At 38.6% G+C, this 22,113-nt stretch overlaps 1 protein-coding gene across 1 annotated transcript in view; it reads left to right on the top strand.

The window, feature by feature from the left end:
- Positions 1-18,009, top strand: part of LOC130216584 (uncharacterized) — a 36,208-nt gene extending 18,199 nt beyond the window's left edge. The window contains exons 3-4 of the mRNA XM_056448479.1: positions 15,734-16,132; positions 17,837-18,009. Coding sequence (XP_056304454.1) covers positions 15,734-16,132; positions 17,837-18,009 — 572 coding nt within the window. The remainder of the gene's footprint in view (positions 1-15,733; positions 16,133-17,836) is intronic.
- Positions 18,010-22,113: the final 4,104 nt, after the last annotated feature.

Raw genomic sequence — 22,113 nt, 5'->3', positions numbered from 1 at the left:
CTTTAACACCCCTGATCGATCTAATTGAGCTCTTCAGTCTTGTTTCTAACCTGCAGATTTCCTATAAGAATGAAACTTCACCAAAACATCTATAAACAAGTGATGCAATACTTTAAACTATTGAGGGTTCAATGAATAAGATATCATTATTATGTGATTTGTTACCTATTATGTTTATTGTACATTGGAAACAATAAACCACCAGTGATATAGGACCAAAGATATTTAATCTTTAACAATAATTGTGTAGCCTACATAAGACTAAACATTTACACTTGGCATACTTTTGGCAATTAGTAAAAGATCATAAACAACATTTTAACTTAAATGTACAACAAAGTACACCCAGTTATGCACAGATATGCATTCTGCTAATAATTTAATAAACTCTATACACAATTAAACAAATTACTAAATGGAAAACAGTATGTAAATACAAATAAATCACAAATAATTGGGTTTTATTATACACCATAAATGTACATTGTTTTACTAAATATTATATTATATAATAAACTATATATTAAAAGTTTCTCCACAAAGCTCTGAATGTGAATGTGCCACTAGATGGCAGCATGACACTGAACAGTTAAAACAAGAACACAGAGGACATAATATATAAATACTATGACGTAATGAAAACTAAACTAGAAAGAGATGAGTAGTGACCATGCAATGGAGATATAATAAGAAACTAATAAAACAGGAACAGGGAAACAGGAATGCGAACATACAAAGTTACAAAGCAAGAGTGCTAAGTATGGAACAAGTAAACATGTACCTGACCTGTATCGTACACTTACACAACTAGTGCATTCAGCATTAATGTAGATAATCATATTTAAAAAAACATAAACTCAGTTGTGCAGCCATCAATTGATAGACCAGGTACCATCTTACTGTCTTCCTGTCCGGATGTGACACTCTCAGCCTGCACACACTCTGTTCACTTTGTGGTTGAGCAAGTGTCTGAATACAAACACTAAGAGGCTTCACATACACACATTTGAGGAAACTTATGATCTATCATAGATGTAACAATGATAAAACAAGTCACAGGTATGCACAGATTTTGGTTTTCATCAACCTAAACATTACTAAATACATACAAGACCAACAAATGACCATTGACGTGTTTTTCCTAAATGCATCTTTGAGCTCAGTTTTCATTCAAAGTGAAACTAGCTGTGGTTTGATCTGCTCAAAAAAAGTGCAATAGTCTCAAATCTTTCAATGGTCAACAGATCTGTGATAACTATTACCTGTTGGTGCAGGCGAGTAATAAATGATCAAAATGCAGCAGTAAACATACATTTATACAAAACCAAGGATTTTTGGAGCACAATGTGAGCTAATCTATTGACGAGAACAGACGGAGAGTTGACAAACGACAAACGAGCAGGTGGGTGTTCATATCCTGTATGAGGATTCACATGAAATGCTATATTAGTGTCACAGGTTAGCATTGTTTCCATCAGTTTATCTGTCACAGAAAAGTTTACTAATTTCCGACACTCAATTAAAATGGATCTTGGGTTTGCTTTGCTAGGTTTGTGGCAACTGATTGGTAAGTAACTTTAACATATTATTTTAAATATGTTTATTATTGCTGCTTTTCAACAGAACTATAATAATACACAGCATAGTGTTAATGCATGCATACCAAGTTTTAGTATTGTAGCCACTATGATTCAGAAGCGGTTGTGATATGGATCATAATGCATTTGAAATTTCTACATTGAAAAATACTTAGGTAATAATATTAGACGTAGTTGGTAGAGGTATTTCAGATATAGCTGTTTTTGACCAGGTTGATATATAAAAATTACATAATTATAACGAGTAGAGATGTAGGAATCAGCAATCTTTAAAATACACCTTTCTGTGTTCACTAGTTTCCACCATTTTGCTGCTGTTCAGCATTATTGTGACCAACTCTATGTTTGTAGGTGTTTATGGTGATTCAGGTGGACTGAAGTCAGTGACGGAGGGAGATTCAGTCACTCTAAACTCTGGTTTTGCTGAACTGATGGATGATGCTCTGATTCTGTGGAAGTTTGGGAGTGAAAACTCTTTAATAGCTCAAATCAATGTCATGGCCAACAGCGTCATTGTATATGAAGGTGTTCTTGATGGGAGATTCAGTGACAGACTGAAGGTGGATCATCAAACTGCATCTCTGACCATCACAAACATCAGACCTGAACATGCTGGGGTTTATCAGCTACACACCAACAGCCTGAGTAAGAGTTTCAGCATCACTGTCTATGGTAAGTTATCGCTTTTTTGTTTTTATTTTTTATTTTATTTATCGTATACTGCTTTACGCTTATTGGGTCGCATGTTTTTTTATTATTATTATGACTATAATATGTAAGCAAATGCAGTGAGAACAGTAAGCAGGTCAAATCAGCGCCCTGTTGAACAAAGCGAGCTGAACAACATTGGGTTGTAAATTAAGTTTCGGTTGACAAAACCAAACAAATCCAACCTGGTTAAGATCAGGTTCAGTGGTTTCACAATGATTGATATACACTTCAACTTGGGTTGAACCCACCGACTGTGGCTAACTGGACTGCAAGAGCTGAAAGTGTAACACATTAATACAACAAACAGCCAATCACACGACACATTACATTTACATTTACATTTACATTTAGTCATTTAGCAGACGCTTTTATCCAAAGCGACTTACAAATGAGGACAAGGAAGCAATTTACACAACTATAAGAGCAGCAGTGAACAAGCGCTATAGACAAGTTTCAGGCGTGTAAAAGTCTAAGAAGCAAAACATTAGTGGAAATTTTTTTTTTTTTTTTTTTTTTTTTATAGAGAGAGAGAGAGAGAGAGAGAAAGAGGGCTCAGTTAGTGGTATTGCCAGAGAGGCAATTGCAGATTAGGAGGAAAAGTGGAGACTAAACAGTTGTGTTTTTAGTCGTTTCTTGAAGACAGCAAGTGACTCGGCTGTTCTGATGTAGTTAGGGAGTTCATTCCACCAACTGGGCAGATTGAATGTGAGAGTTCGGGAAAGTGATTTCTTCCCTCTTTGGGATGGAACAACGAGGCGACGTTCATTCACAGAACGCAAGTTTCTGGAGGGCACATATATCTGCAGAAGTGAGAGCAGATACGAAGGAGCACAGCTAGAGGTCACTTTGTAAGCAAACATCAGAGCTTTGAATTTGATGCGGGCAGCAACTGGAAGCCAGTGCAAACGGGTGAGTAGCGGAGTGACATGTGCTCTTTTGGGTTCATCAAAGACCACTCGTGCTGCTGCGTTCTGAAGCAGCTGAAGAGGTTTGATAGAACTAGCTGGTAGCCCGGCTAGCAGAGAGTTGCAATAGTCCAGTTTGGAGAGGACAAGAGCTTGAACAATGAGTTGAGCTGTATGTTCAGATAGGAAGGGTCGGACCTTTCTGATGTTGTAGAGTGCGAATCTGCAAGATCGGGCAGTTCTAGAAATGTGGTCAGAGAAGTTCAGTTGGTCATCAATCGTAACTCCAAGGCTTTTTACCATTTTGGATGCAGTGATGGTTGCTCCATCCATCTGGATTGAAAAGTTATGGTGAAGGGTCGGGTTGGCAGAGACTTCAAGCATTTCCGTTTTCATGAGGTTAAGCTGGAGATGATGATCTTGCATCCAGAGTGAAATGTCTGACAGGCAGGCTGAAATGCGAGCTGGAACCGAGGGATCATCAGGGTGGAAAGAGAGGTATAGCTGGGTGTCATCAGCATAGCAGTGGTAGGAAAAACCATGTTTCTGGATGACTGTTCCTAAAGATGCCGTGTAGATAGAGAAGAGAAGTGGTCCAAGCACAGAGCCCTGAGGTACCCCAGTGTATAGATGCTGTAGGTTGGACACCTCTCCCCTCCACGACACCCTGAATGACCTGTCCGAGAGGTAGGAACTGAACCATTGAATAACAGTGCCTGCGACGCCCAGTGACTCAAGCGTAGATAGCAGGATCTGGTGGTTTACAGTGTCAAAAGCAGCTGATAAATCCAGCAAGATGAGGACAGATGATTTAGAGTCTGCTTTAGCCAGTCTGAGGTCCTCCACGACCGACATTAATGCAATGCTGTTCGCATTACATATTTAAGTGATGCAAATTCACAGGTCAGAGCCTGAAGCGTTTGCATTTGTATTAGCGGAAGTCAATGGAGCAAAAAGGGCAGTGTAACTGTGGCTTAAAACCTGCTCAGGCTTAAAACCAACACACCTTCTGGAGTAAAAACTCAAACTGGCTTTGGGCAACAGGCAAGTGTTTGCAAATGACAGTGGCTGCATCCAAAATAGCACACCTCGCTTCAAAGTAGATCAGGTAGTCTGTCTAAATATGTTCCAGGAAGTCTTGCATGAACACTCATGAACCAACTCATCAAAGTCTTCAGAGTCAGAAACTTCATGGCAAATAACCGTGCATTCACATGGGGCTTCAGAGTTCATGCTTGACCGAGGGCGTGTCTGAAGTTGGGGCTGACGCGATCATCAAAGCAGCGTCAGCCAATGAAATTAGTCTGCAATCGGCTACTGTCTGAGCTGGGGTATTAGCATAAAGCGATCTGAATGGCTGATGCCTTCGTTGGTGCTAGAAAAGTTGAGAATTTCCCAGCTTAAGCAGAAGCGGCGCCGACGGATCCACAATGCAGTTCGGAAATGCCTGACATCACCAATTCAAAGTGACAATTATCATGTTAATACAAGTCCTATATCAGTGGCATCCATCTGCAGCAGGAATGGGCAGATAATATGCAGTGCTCGGAGTACTGGTTCCGAGGTAAAGGCTGTTTTAATCTTCAGGAATGTCTCCTGTCCACTTAAGCTCCCGTTTTACCTTCTCCGGCTGCTTCTTCCTGGTCAGATCTGTCAGAGAGATTGCTAAGAAGGAGAACTTAGGGATGAAATAGCGATAGTACCTCGTCAAACCTAAGAAAGCTCTGAGTCAACCATTATGACCTTCCTGTCTTGCACCCAAATGAGTCCCCGTTCATCTTGGATCCCAGGTACTTCGCCTCCGAGAGCGGCAGATGGCATTTACATGGGTTGCTCTGACAGCACCCTCGGCAGACATCTAGGTGGTCCTTCCATGCCTCGGAATGGATCGGCACATCATGCAAGTAGGTCAGTGCATGGGCTTAGTGAAGCCGCAGGAGGATATCCATCATTCTCTGAAAAGTAGCAGGTGCCCATGAATGCCAAAGGGAAGGGTCTGGCATTGCCAGTGGCCACTAGGGGTGGAAAAAGCAGTTTTTGGTTTTGCATTTTCAGAGAGAGCTGCATGTCAGTAGGATTTGTAAGGTCCAAGGTCGAGATGTACCTGGCCCTTCCATACTGATCCAACAACTCATCCATCCGAGGCACAGGGTAGCCGCCAAAGTCAGTTGTTGAGACAGCAGAAGTCATTGAAGAAGATGAGGGTGCCATTGGGTTTTGGTTTTAAACAGAGAGAGAAAGAAAAATGTGAGGTGAAGAAGTCGATCTGTGTCAAGGTGCTCTTTGTCTCCCAGTTTTCTTCCTGATTTTAACAGGAGCCATGTCATCCAAGACATTCTTAACTTTAGAGTTATTTCGCAATATGACCTTCAGAAATGATTAAATAGTGTGACATCCTTAACTGTTGATGAAATCTGTGTAAATCTAGAGTGTGTCTACGATTGTGTGTATGTTGAGGCAGATAAAAAAAGTGTTAAAACAGTCATGAGTTCTTTTACAGCATTGATTTCTGAATTATCAATGTGAGTAATAGACTGGGACGAGAGGGTGCTGGTGTTCCTCGTCTGTTTCCAGGGTGATGTTGATGATTCCTCAGGATGCTCGTCACTATATATATATATATATATATATATATATATATATATATATATATATATATATATATATATATATGCCTAATTAAAGATGGTAATTCAATTCATGTTTATTTATATAGCGGTTTTACAATGTAGATTGTGTCAAAGCAGCTTAACATAGAAGTTCTATTAAACTGAAACTGTGTCAGTCCAGTTTTCAGAGTCGAAGTTCAGTTTTGTTCAGTTCAATGTGGTTTATTTTTCACTACTGAAAGTCCAAACACTGAGAGCAAATGCATCGATGCGCAGCACCACAAGTCCCAACCAAGTAAACCAGTGGCGAGGAACCAACTTCACCAATAGACGAAGTGAAGGAAAAAAAACCTTAAAAGAAACCAGGCTCAGTTGGGGATGACCATTTCTCCTCTGGCCAAACTTCCTGTGCAGAGCTGTAGTCTAGGCTGGAGAATGCTGGACATCCATTGTGGAGAACTGCAGGTGTGAGTAGGTCACTAGTGGGTGTTCAGGCTGGCCCACAGGATCAATGCGGAGACTCGTCTGTCACTGTGGTCTTTCAGGAATCAGCCTAACGCTCTCCGCTCTACCATGACCACCACAGCATCAGCTCAGGATACGGCCTGGTCCAGGATTATAGATAGCTTGGCATCATTTCTTCACAGGTCTTGGATCGCAACAATGGCGCTGCATAATCTTTAGGGGCCTTGGAAATCCCCTCGATGGTGGAAATAGAGAATAAAGGAAATAATTAGCGTAGCTGCTGTTCATTGTGTTTTTAAACGAGATGCAAAAATAAAGTGCTATAAATGAAAATAGAAGTTATATAAACAAACATGTGAAGCATATGAGTATTTCTAACAAAATCTTTGGTGCATTAAGACAGGAGGCGTGCGTTCTACAGGTGGTTGTCAAGCCTGCTCACCTGCATGGAGCACGCTCATGCATCATACCGTTATGATGTATTGTGTGTATGCTTTACTAAAAAGATAGGTCTTTAATCTAGTTTTGAACTGCGAGAGTGTGTCTGAGCTTCGGACATTATCAGGAAGGCTATTCCAGAGTTTAGGAGCCATAAATGAGATGGCTCGACCTCCTTTAGTAGACTTTGCGATTCTAGGTACTACCAGAAGCCCTGAGTTTTGAAATCTTAAAGAGCGGGTTGGATTGTAGCGAGACAGAAAGTTGGTTAGATAAACAGGAGCTAGATTATTTGAAGCTTTATAGCAGGGGTCACCAAACCTGTTCCTAGAGGGCCGGTGTCCTGCAGATTTTAGCTCCAACCCTAATCAAACACATCTGAACAAGCTAATCAAGGTCTTACTAGGGATTCTTGAAACATCCAGGCAGGTGTGTTGAGGCAAGTTGGAGTTAAACCCTGCTGGGACACCGGCCCTCCAGGACCGAGATTGGTGACCCCTGCTTTATAGGCAGGAAGCAATATTTTATAAACAACTGAGTGTTAGAAAAGGTTGAATGTTACAAATAGATTACTTTTTATTTCAATAGAAATTAGGCGGAACCAAAATGAAAAAGCAGATTACGCTTAATAATGAGCAAGAGCGAATGAGCACCATCTAGTGGTTCCCATTACAATAATGCACAAGGTGCCTTTTGTGGAATTACCATAAGACAGGCATGTCCAAACTCAGTCCTGGAGGGCCGGTGTCCTGCATATTTTAGTTCCAACCCCATTTAAACACACCTGAAGCAGCTAATCAAGCTCTTTCTAGCTTTACTAGAAACTTAAAGGGAGGAGTGTTGAAGGAAGTTGGAGCTAAACTATGCAGGACACTCGCCCTCCACGACCGAGTTTGGACACCCCTGCCATAAGAGTATAATTAACCCTTACCAGACCATGTTTCGGAAAAATATCACTGACACAAAGACTAGATCTGGCTATCCGAGAGTAATTTGAATTGTACTTCGGGCTGATGAATGCTTGCTTTAAGTGCTGTTATTTTCAGATAAACGTACAGCTGAAGTAGTTCCGGCAGGATTTTGAGCGCATTACAGCTGCATATGATGAATGATTTCAGTTATTTCACAGCTACAACAGTCAAACATCACATCAAAACACAGCAGAAGGCTTCGGATGAGATGTGGAAGAAGCTAGTCTAACACACAGGAGCAGCTGGAGCACAAAAATTCCTTAAACAAACCTTGAGTGTGCATTATGTTTGAGTAATTCAATGGCTTCTTATCACAAATCAAAGGGTTTAATTGTCCTGGTCATATAGTAAAACTCTGCTAACATAGCATGTCTGTTTATTCTCTGATATCTTTCAGCTCATCTGTCTCCTCCTGCCATTGACAGAGACTGTTCAGCATCTTTCTCAAAGTGTTCAGTGCTGTGTTCAGTGAATGTGAGCGCTGTGAGTCTCTCCTGGTACAAAGGAAACAGTTTGTTGTCCAGCATCAGTGTGTCTGATCTCAGCATCAGTCTCTCTCTACCTCTGGAGGTGGAATATCAGGATAAAAACACCTACAGCTGTGTGATCAACAACACCATCAGCAACCAGACCACACATCTGGACATCAACACACTCTGTCAGACATGTCCAGGTATGCTACTATTAATATTCTAGGCTGATTTGTAAAGGTACATTAGATTCAATAACAGCTTATTTTGTCCATTACAGATGAGGATTTACTATTATTTTGCATTGTGTTGATTTGCGCTGCCGCTGCTGGACTACTGTTGATCGTAGCTGTGTTCTGCGCCTGCAAAAAATATAGAACTGGTTAGTGACTCAAGAAATTAATCTGTATAAATATACTGCTCTTTACTAAGATGCAGAAGCAGACATGTTGTTAAATACTCTCATTTGAACACATCTGTGTTTCTGTTAATGCAGTTGCCACACATGAGGAAGACGGAAATCATTCAGCATGGTGTAAACCAAAAATGGTAAGATCATTCATGATGTTGTAGCAGCAGGTGTTCACCTGAGGCCGACTGAAGCTTGATGACTGCAGTTTTGAGTCCATCAGACAGTCATTATTACCCTTAGCAGACTCTTTAACATCAGGAAAACATTGTTGATGATTGTGCTAACAGTTCTAGCTATAAATACACAGGGTTATTATTCTCTGAATCACCCATTTAATTTCCCTTCGGCTTAGTCCCTTTATTTATCAGGGGTCGCCACAGCTGTATGAACCACCAACTTATCCAGCAAATGTTTTTATACAGCGAATACCCTTCCAGCTGCAACCCAGTACTGGGAAACATCCATACAGACTCATTCACAAACATACACTATGGCTAATTTAGCTTACTCAATTCACCTATAGCGCATGTTTTTGGATTGTGGGGGAAACCGGAGCACCCGGAGGTGACCAATGATCACGTTGTAAAAACATCTGAAATGTTGTTTTGGTCTTTCTAAAATGCCTCAGCCAAAGTCTATCACGGTGAATCATTGTTGCAGTTATTATTATTATTATTATTATTATTCATTCATTCATTCATTTTCATTTCGGCTTAGTCGAACCCTTTATTAATATGGGGTTGCCACAGCGGAATGAACCGCCAACTTATCCAGCACTTATCACGCAGCGGATGCCCTTCCAGCTGCAACCCATCTCTGGGAAACATCGATACACACTCATTCACACGCATACACTACGGAAACCGGAGCACCCGGAGGAAACTCATGCCAACACGGGGAGAATGTCCAAAACTCCACACAGAAATGGCAACTGACCCAGCCGAGGCTCGAACCAGCGACCTTCTTGCTGTGAGGCGACAGCACTACCTACTGCGCCACTGCGTCGCCCATTATTATCATTATTATTATTATTATTATATTAATATTTCCGGCAATGGCTCAGTGGTTAGAACTGTCACGTCACAGCAAGAAGGTCGCTGGTTCGAGTCCAGGCTGGGTCAGCTGTCATTTCTGTGTGGAGTTTGCATGTTCTCCCAGTGTTGGCGTGAGTTTCCTCCAGGTGCTCCGGTTTCCTTCACAGTATAAACACATGCACTAGGTGAACTGAATGAACTAAATTGCCCATAATGTGTGTGTGTGTGTGTGTGCGTGTGTGCGTGTGTGCGTGTGTGCGTGTGTGTGTGCGTGTGTGTGTGTGTGTGTGTGTGTGTGTGTGTGTGTGTGTGTGTGTGTGAATCAGTGTGTATGGGTGTTTCCCAGTACTGGGTTACGGCTGGAAAGGCATCCGCAGTGTAAAACATTTGCTGGATCAGTTGGCGGTTCATTTCACTGTGGCGACCCCAGAAATAGAGAATAAGAAGGTCTCATACCTCCAAAAACCACCGTGATTTAATTGCATTTCCTGTTTGTCTTCTAAGACACAACTCGTTTATTAAATAAGAAAAAGACCCACTGTGGCTTCTCCTACTGCAGCAAACTCAATTTTTCTTTTAGATATTTGGCATCAGTTTATCAGGGAGTGACTATATTGTTATATATAGTCACTCCCTGAATATTTTGTTACATTTAGCTTCATTCGCAAATGCTTTATGTAATATTTTAGTTTTTGCACAAGTCTAATTTGCATCTTTGGATAGTGAAACTAGTAAAATTACTCTAAAATACAAATCAAATAATAAAAAAAAAACAACATGCAATGGAGGCGAAAAAGTGTCCATAGTCAACCATTCAGAACAGATTTTAAGTATATTTATTCATTATATACAGTTGAAGTCAGGATTATTCGCCCCTCTTTGAATGCTTTTTTCTTTTTTAAATATTTCCCAAATGATGATAAACTGAGCTAGGAAATTTTAACAGTATGTCTGATAATATTTTTTCTTCTGGAGAAAGTCTTATTTGTTTTATTTCAGCTAGAATAAAAGCAGTTTTAATTTTTTTAAACACCATTTTAAGGTCAAAATTATTAGCCCCTTTAAGCTATATTTGTTTTCGATAGTATTCAGAACAAACCATCGTTATACAATAACTTGCCTAATTACCCTAACCTGCCTAGTTAACCTAGTTAAGCTTTAAATGTCACTTTAAGCTGTATAAAAGTGTCTTGAAGAATATCTAGTCAAATATTATTTACTGTCATCAAGGCAAAGATAAAATAAATGTGTTGAAAAAAAAATCACTCTGTTAAATAGAAATTGGGGGAAAAAATAAACAGGGGGGCTAATAATTAGGGGGGCTAATAACTCTGACTTCAAGTGTATAACGCACATTTAAAACAACTCACGGTTGACCAAACTCCTGTACGGATGATAACCTGAAAAGAATGAAAACGTATAGGAAATTAAGATTATTCGCCAGGTTGAGGAGCGCATAGTTATTTCAAGAGAAGTGTTACAAATGATGTGTAGGCTAAATTGTCCACAGTGTATGAGTGTGTATGGATGTTTCCCAGTGATGGGTATGGGTTGCAGCTGGAAGGGTATCCACTGCGTAAAACATGTGCTGGATTAGTTGGTGGTTCATTCCGCTGTGATTAATAAAGGGACTAAGTGAAAGGAAAATGAATGAATGAATGTTGCAAATGAGACTCCTGCTTTATGCTATGTGCTCCACCAGAGGGAGCCATCACCTCAATTCTGATAAACCGGACTACAACTGTCATGATCCCACACTCCTGTTCTGTTGGATTTGTCCCTGACTGATAGTCTGTTTGTTTGATTCTGCCAGTTTTTCCACTGTGAGTGTTATTTACCTGCGCAATTTTATTTTGATGGTTCGTTTGTTGAATTTAATTTACATTGCAACTAATTCTCATTAGATAATAAGTAGACAGGTTGGGGTTAGTGTAAGTTGACATGTACTTGCAAAGTTTCTTATAGTCAGTTAAATGTCTGTTTAGCAGCAGTATCAACAGATATTCAGCAGACAGTCTACTAATACTCAAATGGACCATCAAAATAAAGTGTTACCCAATTTTATGACGCAATACGCGTAAACGTAGTTGTAATGAACTTGAACTGAATCTAGGAAACTAGAATCTGTTGGACATTTTAAATGAGTTATGTGTTTAACAGGACTGATGCACCATGCTGTAGTTTTTCAAAACAAATGGTCAGCATTTGTAAATTTAGCTTTGCACACACACACACACACACACACACACACACGCGCGCACACACGCGCACACACACACACACACACACACACACACACACACACACACACACACACACACACACCACACACACACACAAGAAGTTAATCATCTTATGACACATAATAATAATATTGTGTTTTCTTACAGAAATCAAAAAAGGATCCCATGTATGAAAATGTTCCCAAAAAATGCTGATAAAATGCTGCATCTACTGGAAATGTTGGTAACAGGATGTCTGTTTTTGCTCAGTCATTTGCACATTTGTCATCATTTCATTGTTTAAAATTGTTTTAATATATGAATGTCATGGCATCCAGAAACTTCTCAACTAACATGTTTTATCTTTAAAAGAAAATGTTTATAAATCTTATCCTTTATCTTTGAAAAACATTTTTATTTACAGTTTTACTTTAAGTTTCAGTATTTTTGAAAAGTATCTAACAATAAAATTTTATTCTTTCGGTTTATTTTTTATTATTTTTTATAAAACATCAAATTCAAAAGAGCAGAGTGGAAAATGGTTAAAATGTCTAAAACATATTTCCAGAAGATTTAGAACATTTAAAAAATAGTATGTGTGTCAAAAAAGGCTGTTACTTTCGTCTTGACTGTGTTGTTATGCATGGGGCTTTAAGTGGGTGTGTTCAGAGAGAGAAGGAAATAAAGATGGCGGGGCTGAAAAAGATATTTATTCGAGTCTGTTAGTAGAAAGATGAAAAGACTGATCTACACATTCAAAACAATATAAGACTTTACTGATGATTTAACATCATATCAATGTACAGTATCATGAAAAAGTGCTGAACGAGAACGAGCCCCCATCATGTCCCTATACAGACGCATGGGAGCTTTCTGACCAGCTGCACCATTGTGTGCTCGGGTGCCTGCCGATTTTATTATAGTTTTGCGTTTTTTAATTAGTATATATTTCAATACTATAAGGTAAATTTGAGTTTAGTTTTAGTTTGTTTCGTTAATGGTTTTGTTAGTTTTAGTATTGTGAACTCCGTTTTTATTTGTTTATATTTACTTTTCAGTTTTAGTTCTCTTAGTTAGAAGTAATGTAATATCAATTGAAGATAAAAAGCAATAAGACAATCTACTAATTATCTGAAAACATTGCACCGCGTGAGTATGTGCACACAACAGATGACCTACGAAAGTCACATAGATTTAAATATAAAAATAATAAATATGTTTATTGTATTTAAATGTATTTAAATATTTTATATTGAGTTAGTTAGGAATATATATATAAATATGTGTGTGTGTGTGTATATATATATATATATATATATATATATATATATATATATATATATATATATATATATGTGTATATATATATGTGTATATATATATATATATATATATATATATATATATATATATATATATATATATATGTATGTATGTATGTATGTATGTATGTATGTATGTATGTATGTATGTATGTATGTATGTATGTATGTATAATTAATGTAACGTTAGAATACATGACAGAAATCACAACTCTTTGTTTCATTAATGTCAGCTTCCTAAGTGTTAACTGTCTGTCACACGGTCTAACCAAGCAGCTGAAAATTTAATCCGTCTAATTGTATTTGTCAACCAGTAAAACAAGCAAAACGGCATCCAAGTGCGCTTTAAAAACAGGGTTAATGGATAACAAAAAAAAACATGAAATTCATGAATGCCCCGCCCAATTGGTGGTCCGATCAAAAACTTCACATGGCGGCTGAGCGGGGGCGACGGAGGGCATCTCGCAGCGCCAATCTCTCTCGCGAACCATGTCTGCACACCCATGAGCTGTGGTGTGTCCTTTAAAAAATCACGAGCCTCCGTATGTCTGTGAGAGAGGCTACTTTCGGTTGGGTAGGCAGCACGAACCTCCGTACGGCTGTGAGAGACGGGACTTTCGGTTGGGTAAGCAGCACGAGCCTCCCTACGGCTGTGAGACTACTTTCGGTTGGGTAGGCAGCACGAGCCTCCCTACGGCTGTGGGAGAGGCTACCTTTGGTTGGGTAGGCAACACGAGCCTCCGTACGGCTGTGGGAGAGGCTACCTTTGGTTGGGTAGGCAACACGAGCCTCCGTACGGCTGTGGGAGAGGCTACCTTTGGTTGGGTAGGCAACACGAGCCTCCGTACGGCTGTGGGAGAGGCTACCTTTGGTTGGGTAGGCAACACGAGCCTCCGTACGGCTGTGGGAGAGTATACCTTTGGTTGGGCAGGCAACATGAGCCTCCGTACGGCTGTGGGAGAGGCTACTGTCGCCTGGTACACAGCACGAGCCTCCGTATGCGTTCGCCTGGTCTGCAGCACAAGCCTTCGCAAGGCTATGGGATACTTTCGGTTTTGGCCCGCTGCGGCCTGGACTTGGCCCGCAGCGGCCAAAAGTAGCTATAAGCTCGGCCACTGGCTCTTCCTTTTTACATCTTTTACCGGGAACTCGAAGACGTCCAGCAAAAGGTGACATCGGTATTACAAGCGGAGAAAATGAAGACTGGATGTTTTATAGTCCTCGTCATGTCATCTTGTAAGTATTTTATTAGTATTTTACTATTTTCTGCGTTGTTTTTTTCATAGCCTAGTAAGCCTACTCTTGGTTACTCTTGGCAAACCTTGGCAGAGGTTCGCTTGGGTGCGATTGGGGTAAAGTTGGTTTTATATTCACACATTCAGACTTTCTCCTTAATTATATAATTCAACAAGAATATTATTTACAAATTGTAAATAATGAAATCATATTAGCAGCCAATAACTTTCAAAGTACAACATTATTTACAGTCAAATAAATTGTGCTAATGTGGTTTTCAATTAATACATGTGATTTCAGACCCAATATTCAAAATAGCATAATCAATATAGGGAGCATAAGTTGTCGCTGAATGAATGTGCGAATATAAAACCAACTTTACTTCAATTTGGGTGCGACATGATTTTAAGGCTGAGTTATGGTCAGGGATGTTGGACCATTATTGCCTTTTTTAGTATAGAGTATGTGAAATGAGGGATTTCTTGATTTTTTTTTTTTAATTATTATTATTACTTAGTAAAAGTGCTTTTTCGCCCATTTTAAATCAACAATCAGAAATGTTGGTATATTAGTATCTATTATGTCACGCATATAACTATACTCTGTAAATAAAGTACAAACTTATATATATATAAGTATAACTTGAACAATTTTCATTTCTGTGCAATGATTTGTAAGTAGATAAATATACTTTTTTAGATTTACTTTTGTTTAGACATTGACTAAAAATGAGTTTTGAAAAGGAGATTTGGAGCTAATGGATTATCTACATTTTCAGGGTTAAACTACATAATTGGACCAAGAGTTTGAGTTATATTGAGTAAACTGTACATTTAACTGTAAGAAAAGTTCATTTTAAAATGTAACAAGTAAAAATGTTTTATTAAACGGAAAAGATGGTGGTCAAAAAAATACGTTTATAAGCTGTTTAAATATAAGCAATACAATTAATACCGTAAGATAACTTTTTGTGAATTTTTTGTAAGAATTTCTTGCCATAATAAAAAAAATATAATTAGGGGCAACTTAGACAAAACAGTAGTAAAGAATTAGAGTTGTAAGAACAATATTGAAGGACACTCATGATTATGTTTGCTTGTAAGTTAAATTTGCTTGTAAATTAGTAATTTGGCTACGTTTTATTTATCCAAGCTAACTGAGTACTTAATGCAAAACCTTAGTTGTTTTAAATCTAACTAAAGCAACTTCAAGTTTCGGTCTGCTGTCGAACACAAAGGAAGATTTTGTGTGTACATTTTTGTCAGTATTGAAAAAATATCTGCTTTACATAATCTCATGACCTCACAAAAATAAAGTACTTCATTTATTTCTGTATTCAGGTGTCTTTAATAATGCATCAGAGACATTCTTGAAGGTTGGAGGTTCTGTGTCTTTGAACACTGATGTGATCAAACAACCCCAAGTCCCGGTACTGTGGTATTTCAATGACACTCTCATCGCTCTGATCAATGGAGATCCCAATAAGAGCTGTCTGTATGATGGTGCTGGTGGGATATTCAAAGACAGACTGGAGGTGGACTATGAGACTGGATCTCTGAACATCACAAATTTAACAGCTGAACACACTGGACGATATGAAGCAGAGATCATCAGAATCAAGGGTGAAGGAACCAGCCAAAGCATGAACCGAAAGCCTAAGTGTGATGGCACTAAAGTCACTCCAAAAAACAACAGCCTGGGCGACACCATAAAGACATATTTTGTGTCTGTCAGCGGTGAGTCATCCACTAATATTTATTTACCATTTCACACTTTCTCTCTGCTGTTTAAACAATGACATTCAGAGTCTTTAGTCTGATTTTCTGTGTATTTTCATGTCAGATCCTGAAAAAACTAATGAAACTACCAAGAAGGAACAGCAAGATTCTGACAAGAGTAAGAATATGCTTTCTGCTTTTTAATTATTGTTTTTAAATTAATGCATCAAACAAGTTACTACTTATCTGTTACTAAATATCCATTGATCTTGGGAGTAATATTAATCAGATATTGCTGGCCAGAAAGAGCTGCAGCAGCTTGGGATTAAATTTGAATCCAAATATTTTTATAATAGAGCATATTATGTGAGAATATAGCCTGAAAACATGTTTGTGTTATTACATTTTTTAAAATGTTGTGTCGTAAATAACACTGTTAATATCTTTGCTTCTGTTGGAAGTTTAACTTTGTCTATTGCAATGGTAAACAAGAGTAAAAGGTGCGGCATGTGAGAACTGAATAGGTTATTAGCATAAACCTCATGAAAACACTTCACCATAGGACTCTATAAGTTAACATTAATTAGTCAAACTAAACTGATGACAAAGTCTTATAAAGCATTTATTAATATTAGGTGATGTTCATGTCCTAGGTAATGTTTAATAACTCAAAGTAAAACAACTGTTTGATTCAATGGCGTTAACTAATATTAGCAGAACTTCAGTGACGAGTCAAGCATAGAAATTTCAGAATGTTAATGCTTACTAATACATTGTTACTGTTTATTAATAAGACTGTATTTTATTGTGGTGATACCCAGGATGCAAATTAAAGGGGGGTTTGGGGTGGTCAAAACACCATGTATAGGGGGTCTGCCTTTTAATAGTTAAGAAATAGTTTGCTCTGATCTGTACCTCAAATATTATTACTAATTAAAATAATAGATAACTTCAATATACATTTGACCACCCCTATAGTGGTTCATACCATTGTGAAACATGTTTATGCCAAAAAATATTAATTCAGTGGTACCAATATACAAAACATGTTTCTTGTAAAAAGTGCATTTGCAGGCGTCTGTAAAACTAGTTTGTATTTTATTATACGCCATCTCGCACATGGAGGTTGAAGGTAAAATAAAAAAATATGTGCAATCTTTCATGATCATAATAGGTGCAGGAATGCAAACCGTTTATTTAATATCACAAATGTCATTGAGAATCACTCATTTTCCCTCAAAACACTGCAAACATAACAACTTTGATTAATAACTTACGTGAATAAACTAATTTCGAGAGGATCACATGCTTTTGATTGAACACAGCTGATCATACATTAGCCAATTTATGATTCCTAAGCCACTATAAATACCCTAAAATCCATATAACAGCCATCTTCGTTTTAAAGAATTCCCCCCTTCCACCCCTCCTCCTCCTTTCTTGGATGGGTGGCACGGTGGCCCAGTGGTTAGCACTGTTGCCGCACAGCAAGAACGTCACTGGTTCAAGTCTTACCAAGACAGCCGACGTTTCTGTAACCATTATCCTTTTGTGTAGCTTATATCAGTGCTGTAGACATACAGAAAAAAATTGTTTGACCACTGATGTAGAGATATATAAACAAATATATAAAAATTATAAATATAAATGAAAATAAAAGAAAAATATAAATGAATATGTAAAAAAAAAAACACTGATTCACTCACACTGATGTCTGTTTGTTTTTATCTGATTCATGGCTGTCTGCAGGTGCTGTGGCTGGAATATGTGTTGCTGTTCTACTGATTGCTGTTTTAGTGGGTTTATTGATTTACTGTCTATGGAACAGGGATAAAAGAGGCAAGTATCACCTACTGTACAGATACAAGTACAGAACAAAACATCTACTTTCTGCTTAATCGGTATTTAATTGTGTGTGCGTGTGTGCGTGCGTGCGTGCGTGCGTGCGTGCGTGCGTGTGTGTATGTGTGTGTTTGCGCGTGTGTGTGTGTGTGGTAATTCTTTTTTAAAGCAGGCAATGGGAAACATGATGTCATATAGAAAGTCAAAGAAAAAGGTAAGACTGCTCTACTCATTCAGGACATTATTAGGCATTATTGGTGATTTTACATCACATCAATGTACAGAATGGTGCTAATGGCACTTTTTTCAAAATAATCCAGATTAATAATCCCATTTTTTGGACTACAGCGGTCATAACAAGAGGTGGAGAAAGAAAAAGTTCAAAAAATCCAACAAGAGATCTAGTTCTCCCTAAAGCATGGAGAAGAACTGCCTGCAGAGGGATGAAGTATTGATTCAACTTAAAAGTAACCTAAATGTTATTTATATACAGTTAGCTCATGCATCTTTTATTGATGTATTGAATATGGCTTGACTGTAATTGGCGTAATAATTTTACCTCACTAATAAATTACCTTTTGATTCATCCTATTTGACTGAAGTTATTGACTCTTTCGATTCAATTCATCTTTATTTCTGAAGCGCTTTTACAATGTAGATTGTGTCAAAGCAGCTTCACATAGAAGATTATAATAAATTGAAACGGTGTAAGCTCAGTTTTCAGTGTGGTTTGATATTCACTGCTGAGAGTCCAAACACTGAAGAGTAATCCATCGATGCGCAGCTCCACAAGTCCCGAACAGTGCAAGCCAGTGGCGACGGAGAACATCACCAATTGGCGAAAGTGAAGGAAAAAAACCTTGAGAGAAACCAGGCTCAGTTGGGCACAGCCATTTCTCCTCTGGCCAAACGTCTTGTGGAGAGCTGCAGTCTACACACTCTCAGAAATAAAGGTACAGGAGCTGTCTCTGGGGCAGTACCTTTTCAAAAGCTACATATTTGTACCTAAAGGGTCCAAAATGGCTCCTCAAAGGTACTTTTTTAGGTACATTTGGTTACTAATATGCACCTTTAAGGTACCCCTGTGGACTATTTGGATACAAATATGTATCTTTTAAAAAGGTACTGCCCCAGTGACAGCTCCTGTACCTTTATTTCTGAGAGTATAGGTGCCGGAGGCTGGAGAACGCTGGACATCCATCGTGGAGAAGATGCAGGTGGGAGAGGTCACTGGCTGGTGTACAGGCTGGCCCTTCCGGATCACTGCGAAAAGTTGTCTGTCACTGGGATCTTACAGGGATCAGTCTCATGTTCTCCACTCCTCCATGACCACCACAGCAGCTGCTCAGGATACGGCCTGGTCCAGGATTATGGAAACCTCGGGAATAATAAAAACAGACTAACATAAGCGCAGATGCCGTTCAAATTATAATTTCTTTAGGGAAATGTTCCTGGCTCCGGTTGCCCTAAATAATTCAGACTAACAATCTTTTAGAAGATTTGGATTTCAACAGCATTTGTGTTTTATGTGTATGCTATTGCAAAGAGATGTGTCCTTAACCTAGTTTAACTGACAGAGTGTGTCTGCTTCCTGAAATGTGCTAGGAAGGCTGTTCCAGAGTTTAGCTGCCAGATATGAGAAAGATCTACAGCCTACAGTTGAGACTGATATTCTGGGAATAAACAATTGTACAGAATTATTTGAGCATCTCAAATACTGGGGAGCTAAGCTGTTCAGGGCTTTGTAGAAAGTCACCCGATTAAATAAATAGGCCTACGTTGATCCGATAATCACAAGCATAGAAAAGTATGTAGATGACCAACAATCCATTTGCATTTCAACTGAAACATTAAGGTCACATTAATGACCTTATCGGTAACGTTAAATAAAAAGCGCTGTTCGCACAGGCAAGGACGTTCCGGAAATTTTCCAGAAAAGAGCATTCACACATCAATTAACAAAAAACAGAAAATTTCGACATCATTAACCAGAAATGAGCTCTAAACAGCTGCACTTGTATTTGTAAACATGAATAGGATCAGTTTTTGTTGATGGTTTCACTTTTATTTAAAGCTTTAGCATTCATGCAGCTGTTTTTGTCCCAGAGACATCTGAAGGAAGAAGCGCTAACTGCAGCTAAAAACAGCTTTGTTTACCCCAGGGGTGCACAAACTTGGCTTCACTTTCCTTAAAAACACCTGCCTGTAAGTTTCGAATTAAAAGCTTGATTAACTAGTTTAGGTATGTCTGGTTGTTTCTCAATTCCAAGATTTTTGAGAACAGACTGTGCTCTTGTGAAGACCGGTCTTGCCAGGTTAACTCGGAAGAATGAACTTGTGAGACTGTGAGAATACAGAATTTACTTTACATTCAGTCATTTACTAGATGCATTTGACCAAAGTGACTTACAATTAAGGAGGTATTCAGCAATCCAACAAGAAGAGGCAATACATATAAGGAGTGCTATACATACATAGAGAGAGAAGGGCTTCAGGTGGTTTTGGTGTTATTCACCGGGGTGTAGGGAAATGAGATGTTATGTTCTTCCAGATAACCTTCACGTATTTTTAACAGAAATGATTTAAACAGTACATCATTTATACAATGATTTATTGGTTTTCCCCGATTAAATAAATATAACATGCACAAAAACCTCACAAATATATCTTGCACAATACAAATAAAACACGAAAACACAGCAAATAAACAACCTTAATTTATTTACGCCTTTATTAGGATTTCCATGTTAATATTTACTTTTAGACTGCACAGTGGTGCAGTGGGTAGGACGATTATGGAGAGAGATTAGACTCAATAATAATTCACGCAAAAGACACGATGTACACATGCGTAGCTAAATTCACGTACGTAAAATATTTATTTATACTTACAAAAACAATTCACATGCACAAAATAAAAATACATTTTCATAAAATACGTTTCACAAATGCAAAACACCATTTGCAAATATATAAGAGTGTACAAAAAGTTTTGAATGTTTAAAATTCACGAGTTCATCCTGAATGAGAATGTGCAAATCCTCTCTCACGTACGACTCACCCTGAATACGAGTGTGTGCATTTTGAGACTTTCCTGCCAGAAACAGGCAACTCGTACCTCTCAGCCAATCAGATGAGAGCTGTACTCGATGTCAACCACTCTGCGCTCCTTTTGCGCAGTCTGTTCCTCTAACCAACATGGCGGATACTCCTGTAAGTCAATACTGTTTCCTACTAGTTTGTGTAAACGCTTTTTATAGTAGAATCTGAGTGTATTTTCAGTAACTCAATAGAAAAGTGCTTGTGTTAAGTCTATTCTTCTTAGAGGATCATCTCCGTTAATTAAGTCAGACTGCACAAATGGTGCGCACAGTGAAGCGCTTCGGTCATTCCCGCGTTCTCAGGGAGTTGTGATTGGTTGAACAGTAAGCTCGCATCTTATTGGCTACAGGGCACGAGTGACTCACGTGGGAGGTGTGTGCTGACAGGAAAGTCTCAAAAATGCACACACTCGTATTCAGGGTGAGTCGTACGTGAGAGAGGATTTGCACATTCTCATTCAGGATGAACTCGTGAATTTTAAACATTCAAAACTTTTTGTGCACTCTTATATATTTGCAAATGGTGTTTTGCATTTGTGAAACGTATTTTATGAAAATGTATTTTTATTTTGTGCACAAAAATACGTTTTTGTAAGTATAAATAAATATTTTACGTACGTGAATTTAGCTACGCATGTGTACATCGTGTCTTTTGCGTGAATTATTATTGAGTCTAATCTCTCTCCATAGACGATCACCTCATAGCAAAAAGGTCGTTGGTTCGAGCCCCAGCTGGGTCAGTTGGCACTTCTGTGTGGAGTTTGCATGTTCTCCCCATGTTGGCGTGGGTTTCCTCCAGGTGCTCCGGTTTCCCCCACAGTCCAAACACATGCGCTATAGGTGAAATAAATAAATTAGCACATGTGTGTGAATGCAAGAGGGTATGAGTGTTTCCCAGTGTTGGGTTGTGGCTGGAAGAGCATCCGCTGCGTAAAACATATGCTGGCTAATTTACTAATTTACATGTGGTGGCTAATTTACATGTGGTGAAATGTGATATGCCAGATTTGCTGTTGAGCAAACAGTACAGACTTATTCAATGTGTGCCATGGTGAATCA

This window comes from Danio aesculapii, chromosome 22 (assembly GCF_903798145.1).
Source record: "Danio aesculapii chromosome 22, fDanAes4.1, whole genome shotgun sequence".
NCBI classification, from domain to species: Eukaryota; Metazoa; Chordata; class Actinopteri; order Cypriniformes; family Danionidae; genus Danio; species Danio aesculapii.
The sequence above is the reverse complement of the archived record's forward strand: the minus strand, read 5'-3'. Positions and strand labels throughout refer to the sequence as shown.